General features: G+C 41.4%; 1 protein-coding gene across 3 annotated transcripts in view; it reads right to left on the bottom strand.

Moving 5' to 3' along the window:
- Positions 1–9615, bottom strand: part of ABCC9 (ATP binding cassette subfamily C member 9) — a 149812-nt gene extending 140197 nt beyond the window's left edge. For 2 of the 3 annotated variants that reach the window (XM_081483336.1, XM_081483337.1), the window contains exons 1-3: positions 8412–9615; positions 7945–8060; positions 3349–3510 (exon numbers count right to left, since the gene is read on the bottom strand). In XM_081483336.1, coding sequence (XP_081339462.1) covers positions 3349–3490 — 142 coding nt within the window. In that variant the 5' untranslated portion in view covers positions 3491–3510; positions 7945–8060; positions 8412–9615. Of the gene's footprint in view, positions 1–3348; positions 3511–7599; positions 7643–7944; positions 8061–8411 lie in introns of all 3 variants that reach the window. The other variant, XM_081483338.1, reaches the window with a different exon arrangement.
- Between the last annotated feature and the right edge of the window lie 6973 nt (positions 9616–16588).

Here is a 16588-nt window from a genome sequence, read left to right as displayed (position 1 = left end):
GCTGATGGTGATTACAGCCATGAAATTAAAAGATGCTTACTCCTTGGAAGGAAGATTATGACCAACCTAGATAGCATATTTAAAAGCAGAGACATTACTTGCCAACAAAGGTCTGTCTAGTCAAGGCTATGGTTTTTCCAGTGGTCATGTATGGATGTGAGAGTTGGACTGTGAAGAAAGCTGAGCACCGAAGAATTAATGCTTTTGAAATATGGTGTTGGAGAAGACTCTTCAGGGTCCCTTGGACTGCAAGGAGATCCAACCAGTCCATCCTAAAGGAGATCAGCCCTGGGTGTTCATTGGAAGGACTGATGTTGAAGCTGAAACTCCAATACTTTGGCCACCTCATGCGAAGAGTTGACTCATTGGAAAAGACCCTAATGCTGGGAAGGATTGGGGGAAGGAGGAGAAGGGGATGACAGAGGATGAGATGGTTGGATGGCATCACTAACTCAATGGGCATGGGTTTGGGTAAACTCCAAGAGTTGGTGATGGACAGGGAGGCCTGGCTTGCTGCGATTCATGGGGTCGCAAAGAGTCGGACACAACTGAGCGACTGAACTGAACTGAACTGAAATATGCTACAAATTTGTCACCACACATTCAACAACAAGTGTGTGGCCACTCTGGTCCCAATATATTTTATGTCTATGCATTTGTTTGCCATGAATAATTACATACCAAGAGTTATGTTAGCCTCTCTATAATGTATGTCATATAGCTGAAATCATTTGGTCACTGTTAGAATTCCAGGCTCATACTGTAATCTCTATATTAAGATTTGTTCAATGAAGAAAAATAAGCTTACAAATTATTTGTAAACCTTTCTTTAAAGCAGATCCTTAAAGTATGCTGGATTTCTTAATCAGTCTGATCATTTCTCCTTTATTAAAAAGGATAGGAAGAGAGGATGTGGGAAAAGTAAAAGGATCAGGAAATGGTATTTATTCCATGAGATTTCTTAAAGTGACTTTGATGATGTCAATAGATATTTGTTATATTAGTCTCTGCCATTTTTACATATGAAAAAATATTTATAATTTTAAAGTGCTCTAAGGTGTATTTTGGTTGTTTTGGAGAAGTTACACAAATTATACATAATCGCTCTAAATAACTAGATTTTGTGTGTATATACATTCAAACTGTAAAACAGGGAAAATTATATTGTTAATTTCTTACTAAATAGTTTGCTCATGTATTCCTTTTACCTGAAACATACCCTGCTTTTACATGCACTCTCCGTATCTTTCAAGTCCCCAAACATGTCTTTCTATGCATCGTCCCCTCCAGCCTTGAGAATTAGCTGCTCTAGTGGGTTAAATACGTGAACCGTGAACTTCCAGATGTTCAAGATGGTTTTAGAAAAGGCAGAGGAACCAGAGATCAAATTGCCAGCATCCAATGGATCATCAAAAAAGCAAGAGAGTACCAGAAAAACATCTATTTCTGCTTCATTGACTATGCCAAAGCCTTTGACTGTGTGGATCACAATAAACTGTGGAAAATTCTTCAAGAGATGGGAATACCAGATCACCTTACCTGCCTCTTGAGAAACCTGTATGCAGGTCAGGAAATAACAGTTAGAACTGGACATGGAACAACAGACTGGTTCCAAATAGGAAAAGGAGTACGTCAAGGCTGTATATTGTCACTCTGCTTATTTGACTTATACGCAGAGTACATCATGAGAAACGCTGGGCTGGAAGAAGCACAAGCTGGAATCAAGATTGCCGGGAGAAATATCAATAATCTCAGATATGCAGATGACACCACACTTTTGGCAGAAAGCAAAGAAGAACTAAAGAGCCTCTTGATGAAAGTGAAAGAGGAGAGTGAAAAAGTTGGCTTAAAGCTCAACATTCAGAAAACTAAGATCATGGCATCTGGTCCCATCACTTCATGGTAGATAGATGGGCAAACAGTGGAAAGAGTGGCTGACTTTATTTTTCTGGGTTTCAAAATCACTGCAGATGGTGACTGCAGCCATGAAATTAAAAGACACTTACTCCTTGGAAGGAAAGTTATGACCAACCTAGATAGTATATTAAAAAGCAGAGACATTACTTTGCCAACAAAGGTCTGTCTAGTCAAGGCTATGATTTTTCCAGTGGTCATGTATGGATGTGAGAGTTGGACTATGAAGAAAGCTGAGCGCCGAAGAATTGATGCTTCTGAACTGTGGTGTTAGAGAAGACTCTTGAGAGTCCCTTGGACTGCAAGGAGATCCAACCAGTCCATCCTAAAGGAGATCAGCCCTGGGTGTTCATTGGAAGGACTGATATTGAAGCTGAAACTCCAATACTTTGGCCACCTGATGCAAAGAGCTGACTCATTGGAAAAGACCCTGATGCTGGGAAAGATTGAGGGCAGGAGGAGAAGGGGATGACAGAGGATGAGATGGTTGGATGGCATCACCGACTCGATGGACATGGAGTCAGGGAGTTAGTGATGGACAGGAAGGCCTGGTGTGCTGCGATTATGGGGTCGCAAAGAGTCGGACACGACTGAGCGACTGAACTGAACTGAGTGGGTTAAAGCTCAGGATAATTTGTTCCTGTATCTGTAGACATGTTTACAAGGTGGTACAGGCATTCCTCTTGACTTTTTGCCCTATTTGTTTCACTGGAAAACTGTGACTATTCCGAGCACGTACTGTGTTTTACCCATTTTCCGTTCTCTTCATCTAGCACAAAGAAAGCACTCAATAAATACTTTTGATCTATCTTAGATAATTTTTTCCCTCTTTTTAGAAACTGCTGCTACTTAAAGTCCATATCTAAGAAGGTTTGTGGGGACTTAACTGGCTGTTCAGTGGCTAAAACTCTGTGCTTCCAGTGCAGGGGCCTTGGGTTCGATCCTCAGTCAGTGAACTAAGATCCCACATGCCTCACAGTTAAAAAAATAAATAGAATAAAAAAATAATAATTTTGTTATTTATCTATAGAATTTTGTTCTTCTTTAGTCGCTAAGTCATGTCCGACTCTTTGCAACCCCATGGACTGTATAGCCCACCAGGATCCTCTGTTCATGGCATTTCCCAGGCAAGAATACTAGAGTGGGTTGCCATTTCCTTCTCCAGAGGATCTTCCCCACCCAGGGAATGAACCCGAGTCTCCTACATTGACTGGCAGGAGCAAACAGGGAAGCTTACCTATAGAATATCAAGTGCCAAGAACATAAGTAATTGGAAAACAGAAAATATAATACTTGCTCATTCTTTTCCCATAAACTTACATGCTAGTTCTCACACTGGAGAAGCTACATCAACGTTATACCTAATCTCAAGCCATTAAAAAGACTCTTCTTATAACCACTGGGTGATCAACTCTAGGGCAGGAGGTTACTTACCAATGAACAATATTGGGAAAGTGATAAACAGCAGGAAGACATGAGGAACCAGGTTGAGGGCATCCACAAAGCAGGGATTTTGTAACACACCATCATAGATATTATAGGAAGAAATGTTGTTACCGCAGAATGAAAGGCTCATTTCTTCTTATATAGTTCACTCTAAAAGGGAGAGAAAGGAAGAAAAGCCTCTTACTACAAAATTCTCCGTCATTAAATTATAGCCTTGGTGATGGTGGTTTAGTCGCTAAGTCGTGTCCGACTCTTGTGATCCCATGGACTGTGGCCTGCCAGGCTCCTCTGTCCATGGGATTTTCCAGGCAAGAATACTGGAATGGGTTGCCATTTCCTTCTCCAGGGGATCTTCTGGACCCAGGAATCAAACCCGGGTCTACTGCGTTGCAGGCAGACTCCTGCATTGCAGGCAGATTCTTTACCAACTGAACCATGAGGGATATAGCCTTAAAGAGGTATTACTTCATAAAATTAACCCCCTTTACCTTTGTAGCTGAAGAAATAGGAAACCCTTATGTTCAAAATTATTTGAGAGTTACTTAGAAAGGCCTTATACATTCCATAAGGTCCATTTGTCAATAGTTTTTTTCCTGATTAAAATATTCCATTTTAATTTAGAAAATACATTATAATTCACATCTACCAATAGTGCTACCTCCAAGGAGTGTTTGTCTAAATAAATTATCAAAAACCAAAAATGGTTGTTTATCCAGAAAAAGGAGGGGGAAGATGAAACTGACTGAAAAGTCAAAATGCTGTAATATCAAATCCTTTCCCATGGTCATTCATTGAAAATGCTTTCACAAACAACTTCAGCTGAACACAATTTACTGCAACATTTCATTCACTGCAGGAAAGAGTAATACCAAGAGAACAATGTGGAGGCCACCAGCATACAGCCTTTCTCTGAACAACAGTAAAATCAAGTGTTTAAGACAATTAAATATAATTCAAGGTACAAGATAATGAAACTACACAGGTCCCAGAATCAGACAATATTTTTACATGAAATGCACTCTGCTCAAGTTTTGAAACAAAGGATGCCTTTTTATCGGAAAGCTGTATTCCATCAGAGGAGAAATGGACAAGCTGGGTGAAGAAACAGAGGCCAAGATTACACATGGTCTTCTTAGCCATTGTGGGAGATGGAGCGTCTACTCTGAATGAAATGGAGCCACTGAGAGGGTGGAGATGAGAAGAGTGACAAGCTCTGACTTACATTTCAAATGAATTCTTACTGTTGTGCTGAAACAGATGGTCTAAAAAGCAAGGGTCTATTTCATCAAAAAACTACCGTGAAATGCCACCAAGAGTTTCAGCGTTTGGAAAACTTCTTTATAATGCCTACCATTGATTTGTTGTTGCTGTTGTTGTGAAGTCACTCAGGCGATTCTGACTCTGCGACCCCATGGACTGTAGCACACCATGGACTGGGCAGTCCCCCTCATGGACTGCAACACTATTTATTTAGCGCTTACTAAATTCTGTGAACTTTGTGTACACCATTTAAGCTCTCAGAACAATGAAGCAATATCTGTGGAGCTCTTTGAATTTTACAGATGATGATATGGGTGTTCAGATGGGTTTCAGTAACTTCTCAACCAGTAGAGTAGCCGGAATCCACAACCACATGTGTCTGACTATAAACCATGTTCTTTCCACTCCATCATATAGCTCCCAACTTATATATTTTAAGAAACTTATCTATTCATATTAAAATAAGTAGTATTTTATGATTTCAACCTCCCTGGACTTTGTTCCTTTTCCATATTTATGTCACCCTGGATTCTGAATTAGGTTATTCAAGGTTGGCAACGATTTGGATAACTAAAGTAGTACCTCTTCTCTCTTCCCTTTCATTCATAATTGATTAAGCAATGGTCACGCATCATATAATTTTCTAGAAAAACACAAAGTGTGTTATACAGAAAAGATAGGCAACAGTAGGAAAACTATTGGAGAAACCAAATTTTAAACAAAATTTTTATAAAACACATGAATAGAACAACTAGTTAGAAAGTCTGTGTTGACAGTCTGTCAATGGTCATATGGAATTCTTCTCATACATTATTTCTGGTAATACTTTTTTATACTCTAGTTGAGACCTTTTTTCATCTTTTTTAAAAAAAATGTTATATTTTAAAAAAAACCTCAAGCTCAGGTTATACACTTGCCAAATCCTTACCAACTGTTAAGATTCTAAGCTTGATAAGAGAATCAAAAGGACTTGAGCTTTTTAAACTATCAATAAAATGGAAGTTCTGATTTTTATAATTATATGTTAGATATTTCTGATAAAAATAGAGGAAACAGAAACTGAAAAAAATAGCTTGTGATGGAATTTCTAAGAGTACTTCCTTTACTTAATAGAAATGATAAAAGGAAACTTTAAGCTCACTTATTTGAAAGGCACGCATAAACTGTTTCCTAGAACTAACTGGGAAATTCTTTTTGCTTTTTTTTTCTTTGCTTACTTTTTTTGTTGTTGTTGCATGTACATGCTCAGTCCTGTCTGACTCTTGTGACCCTGTGAACTGTAGCCTGCCAGGCTCCTCTGTTCATGGGATTTCCCAGGCAAGAATACTAGAATAGGTTGCCATTTCCTTCTCCAGGGGATCTTCCTAACCCAAGAATCAAATCTGTGTCTCCTGCATCTCCTGCACTGCAAGTGGATTCTTTACCTCTTGAGCCGTTAGGGTTTTCCATTTTTCTTAAACTAGTTTTATAATGTTATTGAAAGTTATAGTATTTCAGTGCTATATTCAATGCTAAAACTTGATATTTCATCATGATCATTAAGGCAGCTACTAAAATATAATCTGAATTTGCAAAACATATATATATATATATATATATATATACATATACTTATTTAGCTATAAGCACTGCCTGCCTGTTATTTAATCAATCCTGAAACCTACCAATTAAGTAACCTTTGGATAAACCTGTGTAATTGTGGAAAGAAAATATCAGAGAAGCACAATAACCTGAAAAAGTCCAAGAACATTTTTAGCCATGCACTTGATGTCTGCGACTTCAGGCATTAATTAAGTGTAAAAATATTTATTGGTGCTGACCATGCACTGGGCACCAGGAATTCAACAGTACGTGTGGCAGAAACGGTCCCTATGGTCTTAGGCTGTATAAATCAGACTAGACAAAACCCAAATGGTCTTGGTATAATGTTATGATTCAAAAGACTGGGAAATTCATAATGATATAATCTCACTGAAGTGCATATGGGTAGAGGAAAAACTTGAGAAGGATGTTTTCCTTCCACCATAATTTTAAACCTCACATTTCCCCTTGGCTCCCAACCTCCTCACTGTCTCTCACTGCATCTCTCCTTTTGCTTTTTCTTCTGCCTCTTCTTTCATCCTCTTCCCCTTGCCCCTTAGTCCCCTCCTCCAGACACCTAGCCTGCATGTGACACACTCTAACAGTCAACTCTTCTTACAACTCAACATGGATAAAGACAGGGAAAAAGTAAACTTACTGTAGACGTGTTGACATTATTTGTGTTCACCTGAGGCATTTTATTCAATCAGGATTTTTAAACTAATCCTTAAATCTTCAACTGTCATTCAGGGTTTCCCTCCGTGAACCCAGGTTAAGTTGGGGATACTTTGGGAAGGTATAAATTGCTGCTCTCCCCAGATAAATGCTGTCACGTGACACCTGACAGCCCCGCCCCTTTGAGCTTTCTAGTTCAGCCAACACCAACAGGCCCCAGCATCAAAGAGGAGAGGGAAGACAGGACATTTTTCTCCCCACAAACATAAATCCACAGAAAAAGTGTTTATGACAGCCGATTGGGTTGGAGAATTTGACCGAGTGAACTGGAAACACAAATACCAAAAGTGAAACTCTGATTACAGGAATGGTCTGTAGAACAGAACTTTCTACAGGTCTTGGTGACCAAATTTATGATTTCATGGATACTATCCTCAGTGTTCTTATGCTTTTAAATGCATCTTATAAAGTTCCACACCCTCAGGACTGAAAACATTTGGATTCAGTTGATGAATATAAAGTAAAGTGAAAACGAGCACTCTTCACAGTTCTGACAGAAGAGTAATCCCAGAGAATTTAACAAGCTGGGGACCCCTGAAGAAAACACGCTAAATGCAATATAAAAGCTTTCATTCTCACACACAAAATAACTCATCCTTTACTTATTCAGAGATTAGCCAAATTACACTGTGAGACAGAAACAAGACAATTTAAAGAACTTACTCAGGGCTTTATCATCATCTCGGGTACGCTCAGGATCGGATCACTTAGGAAAATCAATATATTTAATAATAAGTTATTTGAAGTTATTCAGTCCATGGTTTATAAAAGATGAATTAAAAGATATCGGTCTATTTATCTATGAACTACAGAACCAAGCAGGAAATCATTAGCAAAAAGGACAGACATCTGATTTAGTGTCTGATCTCAACGCGCCCATCAAAGTTCTGTTGCACACCAAAGGAAATGTTGGAACTACTAAGGAGATAAGATTCCTTACACAGACACTCCAGTGGCCTTTTTTGTTTTTAAATCCCAATCTGTAGAAATAAAGCAACAAACAGATACCTTGGGTAATCGCTTGACGCTGCTTCAAACCCTCACTGGTGCACTTGCTCTACCTTCAAAACACCAGCTTCCTACTCTGTCTTTAAGAATCAATTTCAAAGCCGGACGCAGAACTCCTACAAAGCAAAGAGGGACAGAAATTAGGCAGAAAGTTACTTCGTGAACAAGACGGAAAACATCTAAAAGGAAAAACAAAACAAAACACAATTGTATTAACTCCTTGCACTCTATCCACTTGGTCTAAGCAGGAGCCGGCCAGAGTTTTAAGTACAGCTGGAAACCTGATCCCCACGCCCTCTCTTCCCCGGGGCTGGGGCCCGGTCCCTTCAATCCTAGAAATAGCGACGGCGAAGCGCTGCGAGAGCGCACGGGAGCCTTCCGCTTGCTGTTAGATCAAAATCGACACCTGAGGGTTATCCTTGAAACTCTTGAAATGAGATTTATGAAAAAGACACGGACTCACTCACCCCGAAGCCAGCGCTTTCCTCCCCTGGCCGAAGCGCGTCTGGCGCCGAGAGGATTATTTTTAGGGCGGTGGGTGATCAGCTGCTGCCTCCTATCGAGTTTCTGGATTGCACACACTGCTCTGGGCTGGGGCGGACGCGGCCACTCCGAGGCAGGAAACGGAGCAGAAGGCCCGAGCGCAATGCCTGGGATTGGAGACCCTCCCCACCCCCGCTCGGCCCAGCAGTCCGCGCCCGAGCCACAAACTTGGGGCGCGCCTGACAAGGACTTTACGAGTGATGTGCGCCCCCCGCAACTCATTAGACACTGAAACTTACAATCTACGATTCCGTTATCCCCAGATAACGGGGTTTGGGGGAATCACTAACTTGTGATAATCACTAATCACAAGTACACCCAAAGTCCCTTGCACTTGTAATTTGCCCACCTCCTGGGCTCTGCGTGCGCCCTTTTAGCAATCGCATAAGGAAGCAGATTTGGAGGTTTCACCATTTCCCCTCCTGAGCTGATCGGGAAAATGAAGGGCTCATTTCACCCGGAGGAGCAGGCTGCCAGGCTGGATTCGTGCTGTGCGAATGTCTCGCCTTGCGAGGCGGGCTCCAGCTGAATAATGAGGGAAACTTGGTGTTCTGTGCCCGGCACCGCGCTCCCAAAACGGAACCCTTAACCCTTGCCCCCCGAAACTGGGGCTTTTTCTTCCCACTGTTTTACAGACAGTTACCCTTACTCTTGCCCCCCTCCTCCAGAGAGATCGTAAAGTCTCAAGGCGATCACGTGTTTAAAATACACTCACCCCACAAGATCTACCCCACCCCCCGCCACTTCTTGATGCAGGCGGTAAACTTTGTCCCAGGCAACCGTTGTAATTAACACTCGCTTTTATCAGGGGTCATCACGCTGTCAACTTAAAATAACCATTGTTTTCGTCAACTGTTCTGATCTGATAAAGGATGGTCAGCCCGGGGGGGGGGTAGGGCGGTGAGGGGGAGGGAGCTGGGGCTTCCAGGGCTCGGTGTGCGACCCCCGAGGGGCACAGCTCCAGGGCTGCGGGCAGCCGGAGCTGGTCCCCAGACCCGAACCCCAAACCCTGGCGACTGCTCCCACTCTGGAGCAGAGCGTCCTCTTTTCTGCCAGCCCCGGGCTTTTCCCCCGGTCGCCTCCCGCTCGGAAGGTCGTTGCGTCCCCTAGTGAGGCCTGGCCTCCGCCAGCAATTGAATCTGGAAGCCGCGGCCGCTAGGGGTCTGCGAGGACTCGAGGGGCGGCGCCCGGGAGGGTTCCAAAGACTCCGGGCCCGCGGACTTTGAAAGCTCGGCTAGCACAGCCTGAAGCTATTAGCCCGGACGCAGGCGCAGGGAGAGAGCGCGCTTGCAGGATGGGATCCGGGGAGTGTGACTGGAACCCAGGGACCCCTTGAACAAGCCGCTAGGGGGACCAGAGGCTCCCAGCCCATCTAGGGAGAGCGAATTGGAATTGAGGGGTGCAGATAGTCCCAAGAGACAGACTCTGAGTGACAAAATCAAGTTGACTATGTATATATATAGAGAGAACAAGATTAAACCAGGCAATCCTAAAGGAAATCAACCCTGAATACTCATTGAAGGGACTGATGCTGAGGCTCCAGTATTTTGGCCACTTGATGCAAACAACCAACTCATTAGAAAAGATCCTGATGCTAGGAAAGATTGAAGGCAAAAGGAGAAGAGGGAGACAGAGAATGAGTTGTTGGATAACATTACTGATTCAATGTGCATGAATATGGACAAATTTCAGAAGTTAGTGAGGGACAGGGAGGTCTGGCGTGCTGTAGTCCGTGGGATTGCAAAGTGTCGGACACGACCTAACGACTAAACAACAAATATATCTATATATGCATGCTAACACTAAGTTATTTCAGTCATCTCCGACTCTTTGCAACCCTATGGACTGCAGCCCACTGTGGTTCCTCTGTCCATGTGATTCTCCAGGCAAGAATACTGGAGTGGGTTGCCATGCCTTCCTTCAGGGGATCTTTCCCACCCAGGGATCGAACCCACATCTCTTATGTCTCCTGCATTAGCAGGTAGGTTCTTTACCACTAGTGCCACCTAGGAAGCCCTTCCCCATCTCACTGCTGCTGTCTTAATTCATGATCTTCATGTCTCTCGCTAAGACTATTTTGATACCTGCAAACTGGTGATTCTGTGGCTGAACTGTCCTCCTCCCCCTTTCTGCCACATTTTCCAGACTTATCTTTGTAAAGATCTAATCATGGCCTTCCTTCCCAATCTCTCAAAGTGTGGTCCACTAATGACCTGCACCAGAATTCGAAAGCATCAATTCTTTGGCACTCAGGCTTCTTTATGGTCCAACTCCCCCATCCATATATGACTACAAGAAAATCCATAGCTTTGACTATACAGGCCTTTGTCACCAAAGTGATGTCTGTGCTTTTTAATACTCTGTCTAGGTTTCTAAATCAAAAGCCATAAGAAAAGTGAATTCTTTGGGTCAGAAACTAATCACTCGTTTCAGTGAAAATATTATCTCCTGAAGGCTGCTGGCCTCTCACAGTTTTGGAAGCTCACAGCTCAGTAGGGAACTTATACTGCTGTGTCTGCTTCAGTAAAACTTATCACGGCTTTTTTCTCTTATGCTTCTCCAGCTTTCCATACTTACTCGCCAAGCTTTTCCTTAGAGTCATCCTCAAAATTTAAGGGAATTGAATGTACACCTTCATAGACCTGGCAGTTTAATCTGAAGAAGTCCCCCACAAAGTCAAAATTTCTTGTCGTCTTATATTGTGACTTAAAAATGTATACAAATTTTGCATTTTATCCTGTAATCCCCACCACCACCAAGAGCCATATCCATTTTCTAAATCGGTTGTTATTGTTGTTCTTGTTGTTCAGTCACTAAGTGTTGTCCAATTCTTTGCAATCCCATGGACTGCAGCACAGCAGGCTCCTCTATCCTACACTATCTCCCAGAGTTTGCTCAAACTTATGTCCATTGAGTCAATGATGCTATCCAATTGTCTAATCCTCTGTCGCCCCCTTCTCCTCCTGCCTTCAGTCTTTCCCAGCATCAGTGTCTTTTCTAGCGAGTCAGCTCTTCTCATCAGGTGGCCAAAGTACTGGAGCTTTAGCTTCAAGATTAGTCCTTCAGAATATTCAGGACTGATTTCCTTTAGAATTGACTGGTTTGATTTCCTTGCAGTCCAAGGGACTTTCAAGAGTCTTCTCAAGAGCCTTCTTTATGGTCTAACTCTCACATCCGTACATGACTACTGGAAAAACCATAGCTATGACGATGCAGAACTTTGTTTACAAACCGATGTCTCTGCTTTCTAAATCAGTATTGCCCAGCAAACAACATTCTGCCTGAATGCAAATACTTGTTGAATGACTAAGAAATATATCCAAGTTGATGTTAATGGGGTTGTGGGTAGGGGGAGTAACTGTATCTTTAAGCAAAATCCACGCCTTAAGAATATGTTCCATGATTGCTCTGTGGTATCAAGTGTTGAATGCGCACATCCTCATTTTAGAAACATGTTGGTAAAATGGCTAATACTTTACACACTATCAGTTACACAACTAATAGTTTACCAGGATAACTTCCAGAAAATATCTCTAGTAATTTTTTTTTGGCCATGCTGCATGGTGCATGTAGGATCTTAGCTCCCCCAACCGGGGATGAAACCCATGCCCCCTGTAGGGCAAGTTCAGAGTTTTAACCAGTAGACCGCGCGGGAAGTCCTCAGAAAATACTTCTAAAAACAAATAATATTGCTGAGTCATCGTACCAAAATACCACTTTTAGGCTACAGTAATTACAATTTAACTTTCATTTTCATTTCCTTATTCAGTTCACCATGGAATAATGAAATTACTATGTAAACTATCAAATCCACACTTTCCATTGCCCAGGTGGTTTGTTAGTGCTTCTCTTCTTGCTGCCAATTGCCAGTGCTTTCTCTGTTCAGTCTTTTCAAAGTAGAAAGCTGAAAAAAAATCATCTTCATAACTTAGATAAGGGTAGAAAGTATTGGGAAATAATCAAATTATACAGATAATTTGACTAGAGAAGGAGTCTGAGGGGGACAATAGAAAATCTCTCTGAGCTGGCTTGGCAGGTACCAAAATTCACTCCTTTATTCATGAGAAGTAACAACAGTGACAGGTAATTTGAACAATTGCTAAGTGCCAGGCACTATGCTGGAGAAGGCAATGGCACCCCACTCCAGTACTCTTGCCTGGAAAATCCCATGGACGGTGGAGCCTGGTAGGCTGCAGTCTATGGGGTCGCACAGAGTAGGACACGACTGAAGCGACTTAGCAGCAGCAGGCACTATGCTAAGCATCTTATTCAACTTCACAACTATTGTATCAGCTGAGTATTTCACGATTCCTTATCTATTGAAGAAACGAGTGAAAAGATAATAAATGTATTTCTTGCCACTCCCACCAGCGACTTATGGGTACTGGGAATATAGCTAGGATTTGACTAGCGCAGAGAACACTGCAGCGTAAAAATAAGTAAATAAGCAAATTTAACATGCTCACTCCACAATTCCATAAGAGTTAGACTTAATTTTGAAAGGCTATAGTGGAGACCAAGGTACTAGACAGAAAACTTGTTTCCATATCTTTAGGACTTCAGTAAAATCTAAACTTTTTTTCTGTTAGAGTGAACTATAGGCACAATAAAAATGTAAACTCTGGTGGCTCAGGCAGTAAAGAATCCACCTGCAATGTGGGAGACCTGGGTTCAACCCAAGGGTTGGGAAGATCCCTTGGAAGAGGGCATGGCAACCCACTCCAGTATTCTTGCCTAGAAAGTCTCATGGACAGAGGAGGCTGGCGGGCTACAGTTCATGAGGTCGCAAAGAGTCAGACACGACTGAGTGACTAAGCACAGTAGGCATAATCAAAATGTAAACTTTCTATAGTATATTCCTTCTCTTTCCCCAAACTTGCCCCCCCCAATTCTCTCTTAAATTGCTCCAATAACTCAGATTTAAAGCCTTGGAGGGATCTTACATCCTTATAAAGTTATTAAATCACTCAAGTTATGCTTAGCAATGACTTTCCTGACTTTTTCCATTTCTTTCTGCCTCCTTTGTATCTTAGAGTCTCATTAGTTACTATATCAACCACTCAAGGCTTAAGACTTAATTATGGTCTCTCTCACCCTAAAGCATTTTACACATGCACAGTATATTAATTTTCCTACAGGGCATCTTCAATTATAGAATAACCACACTCCCAAATCTCTCATGACTCACTCTGTCATTTAAGGTCCTTGCAAAGCTTGCCTCATCCTCCCCGATCCCTTGTTTTCCAACCAAACTCTACTACACATAGCTCCAGTACACCCCCTGCTCTGACCACCTCAATACCCTTGCTTTTGCTTAGCCTACTGCCAAATGATCTCTTTGATCCTTTTCCCTCTTTGAATTCTAACCTGTTTTCCAAATGCCTTCATATTTTGCATCACTCCACTGTGGATCAAATACAGTGACTGCCGCATAGTAGATGTGAAATTGATTGCTACAGCCCTTTCTCTCTATAACTGCCATCATGGCACCACTTCGATTGGCTTTTGCAGTGTCCCCCCACCCCGACCCCCTCCACACACACACAGCAGGGGCTCTGCTCTCAGTCAGAGCACTCCTCCCCAGATCAGGCTGGCCTCAAGGCAGCAGTCTTTGTGTCCCCTACCACTTCCCTTCTCCCTTTAACTGCAAAGTGTAAATGATCCAGAAGACAAATGAGGAAAGGCCAGTAGACTCTAATCTAACATTTGTTTTTTACAGGCACACCTGGTTTTATTGTGCTTTGCCTTATTGCAGTTCGCAGATGTTATGTTTTTTACGAACCGACGGTTTGTGGCAACCCTGTGCTGTAGGATGATGGCTAGCATCATTTTTTCCCCCATTTTTATCCATATTTTATTTTTCCCTATTCCCATCACATCTATAGTTACCAAAAGCAGTCAACTGTACAAGATCAATTTAATGGAAAACAAACTTTTGTCTACAAAAGAATGTGCTGATTCACAGAAGAAAACATTGCTCTTACATGGGTCTCAATCCTCAAATTCTAGTAAGTCAGCTTTTATATGTTTTAATTTAGATGGTTAGCATTTTTTAACAATAAAGTATTTTTTAAATTTTATTGAAGTATAGTCGATTTACAATGTTGTGTTAGTTCAGGTGTATAGCATGTGTGTGTGTGTGTATATATATATATATATATATATATATACTTTCTCAGATTCTTTTCCCTTATGTGCATTTATGCTCAGTCACTCATTTGTGTCCGATTCTTTGTGACCCCATGAGTCCAGTTCCCTGTGCTATACAGCCAGTGCTTGTTGGTTATCTGTCCTGTTGATAGTTTGTACATGTCAATTGCAACCTCCTAATTTATCCTTTCTCCTTTTCCCCTTTGGTAACCAGAAGCTTATTTTCTATGTCTGTGACTCCATTTATGGTTTGTAAATAAGTTCATTTATATCTTTTTTTTTTCTTTTTGCTCCCACTACCTCAAAGCAAGCTTCAGGGACATCTTGATACTCTTCTGTCCTAAAGTCTTTTTAAAATGAAAGCAGAGATTCAAGAGGGAAGAATTACAGAGGTTAAGAGCAGTGTTCTCAGAGAGTTATCAGGGAGGACTCTTGCAAGTAAGAGCCCAACAGGATTTGAACCCAGTGTGTTGTTTATAAGACAACGAGCTTTGTTCTGAATCATGCTATAGTTACATGAGTGGAGCAGTAGAAACCAGAGAACCATCTTCCCAGAGATGGTTTGTAGGAATAAAGGCTATTCATAATGTTTGTACAAAAGTAAAAGCATGAGTAAGATCTATATCTCCATAACTGTGTCTTGCAAATCTGGAAATACAGACTCAGACACATGCATGTAATACTGAATATTCACATCCCCCTATTGAGGATGCAAATACAGATGAACTTCCTTAGGAAATACTATAAAAGGACATAAAGCTAGAGTCAAACAAAAAAAAAAAATCCAGTGTTGTTCCTGGAATAGCAGATTACAGAGGCTAATCTGGGAAACAGATCCTGAGGGCATTTAATAAAGTCAGATAAGCACTATGATTACGTTGGCCCAGTCACGTAATGACGATTTTTTATTCTTTTGCAAACGTGAACCATTTAGAGAGTGCATTTCCCTTTTTTATGATTCGTTTAGGGGGAGAAAAAAGATAGCCGCCTTAAGCAAAAGAACAGTCCAGTTCATTAGAGCCTGATGAAAATGAGGTTCTGAAAATCCACAGTTGATGTGCTTGGTTCCACCAGCACTCATAGCATTCACTCCTTGACATGAAGAGAAATTCAGACTTGGACTGATTTATTCTGTCAATAAATATTTACTGATGGTCTACTATGGGTCTCACATGTGGCAGGAGAAAATATCATTAAATAAGATAGACATGCCTTCTGCCCTTCTAGAAGTTTAAGTCTAGCAAGGAAGAAAGCCATTAAGAAGAAACATTGTTAAACATAAAATTGTCATAACTGCTACAAACAGAACCTACAAAGTATGATGACAGCTTGTTATTGCCAGACCAGACCTAGCCAGGGGAATTTTCCCATGGAAACATTTCAGCTGTAGCATGGAGAATAAGGAGTAAGTCAGGAGCAGTGTAAGAGAGGAAGAGAGGTCAGGGAGAATAATCACGTTGTAAGTCAGGAGAATAAGTGCCTCTGCTATATTTGAAATGGATAACCAACAAGAACCTACTGTATAGCAGTGGGAACTCTGCTCAATATTCTGTAAAAACTTAAACAGGGAAAGAATTTAAAAAAGAATAGATGTGTATGTATAGTTGAATCACTTTGTTGTATACCTGACGCTAACACAACGTTGTCAATCAAATATACTCCAATGTAAAATAATTAAAAATCAAAAACAAACCTGGAGAATATGTGCAAAGGCCCTGTGGTGGAAGGGACTGCATGCCTTTGAGGCACTAACAGAAGGTCAGTGGCTAAAATGTGGTAAGGGCAAAGAAGGGTCAGAGATGACAGATGGGCAAGGCCTGGGAAGGTCGTAAGAAAGATCTTGAATTTTATTCTAATATCAGTAGGAAATCAACCAGCAGATGAACATTTAAGTGATTTCTTCTCTTTTTTTTTTTCTATTTTATATAAATCCATATAGAGATCTTATGTA

This window comes from Giraffa tippelskirchi, chromosome 4, assembly GCF_054371585.1.
Source record: "Giraffa tippelskirchi isolate mGirTip1 chromosome 4, T2T-mGirTip1v1.2.pri, whole genome shotgun sequence".
In the NCBI taxonomy this organism is placed as follows: Eukaryota; Metazoa; Chordata; class Mammalia; order Artiodactyla; family Giraffidae; genus Giraffa; species Giraffa tippelskirchi.
This window is presented reverse-complemented; position numbering and strand designations above follow the sequence as displayed.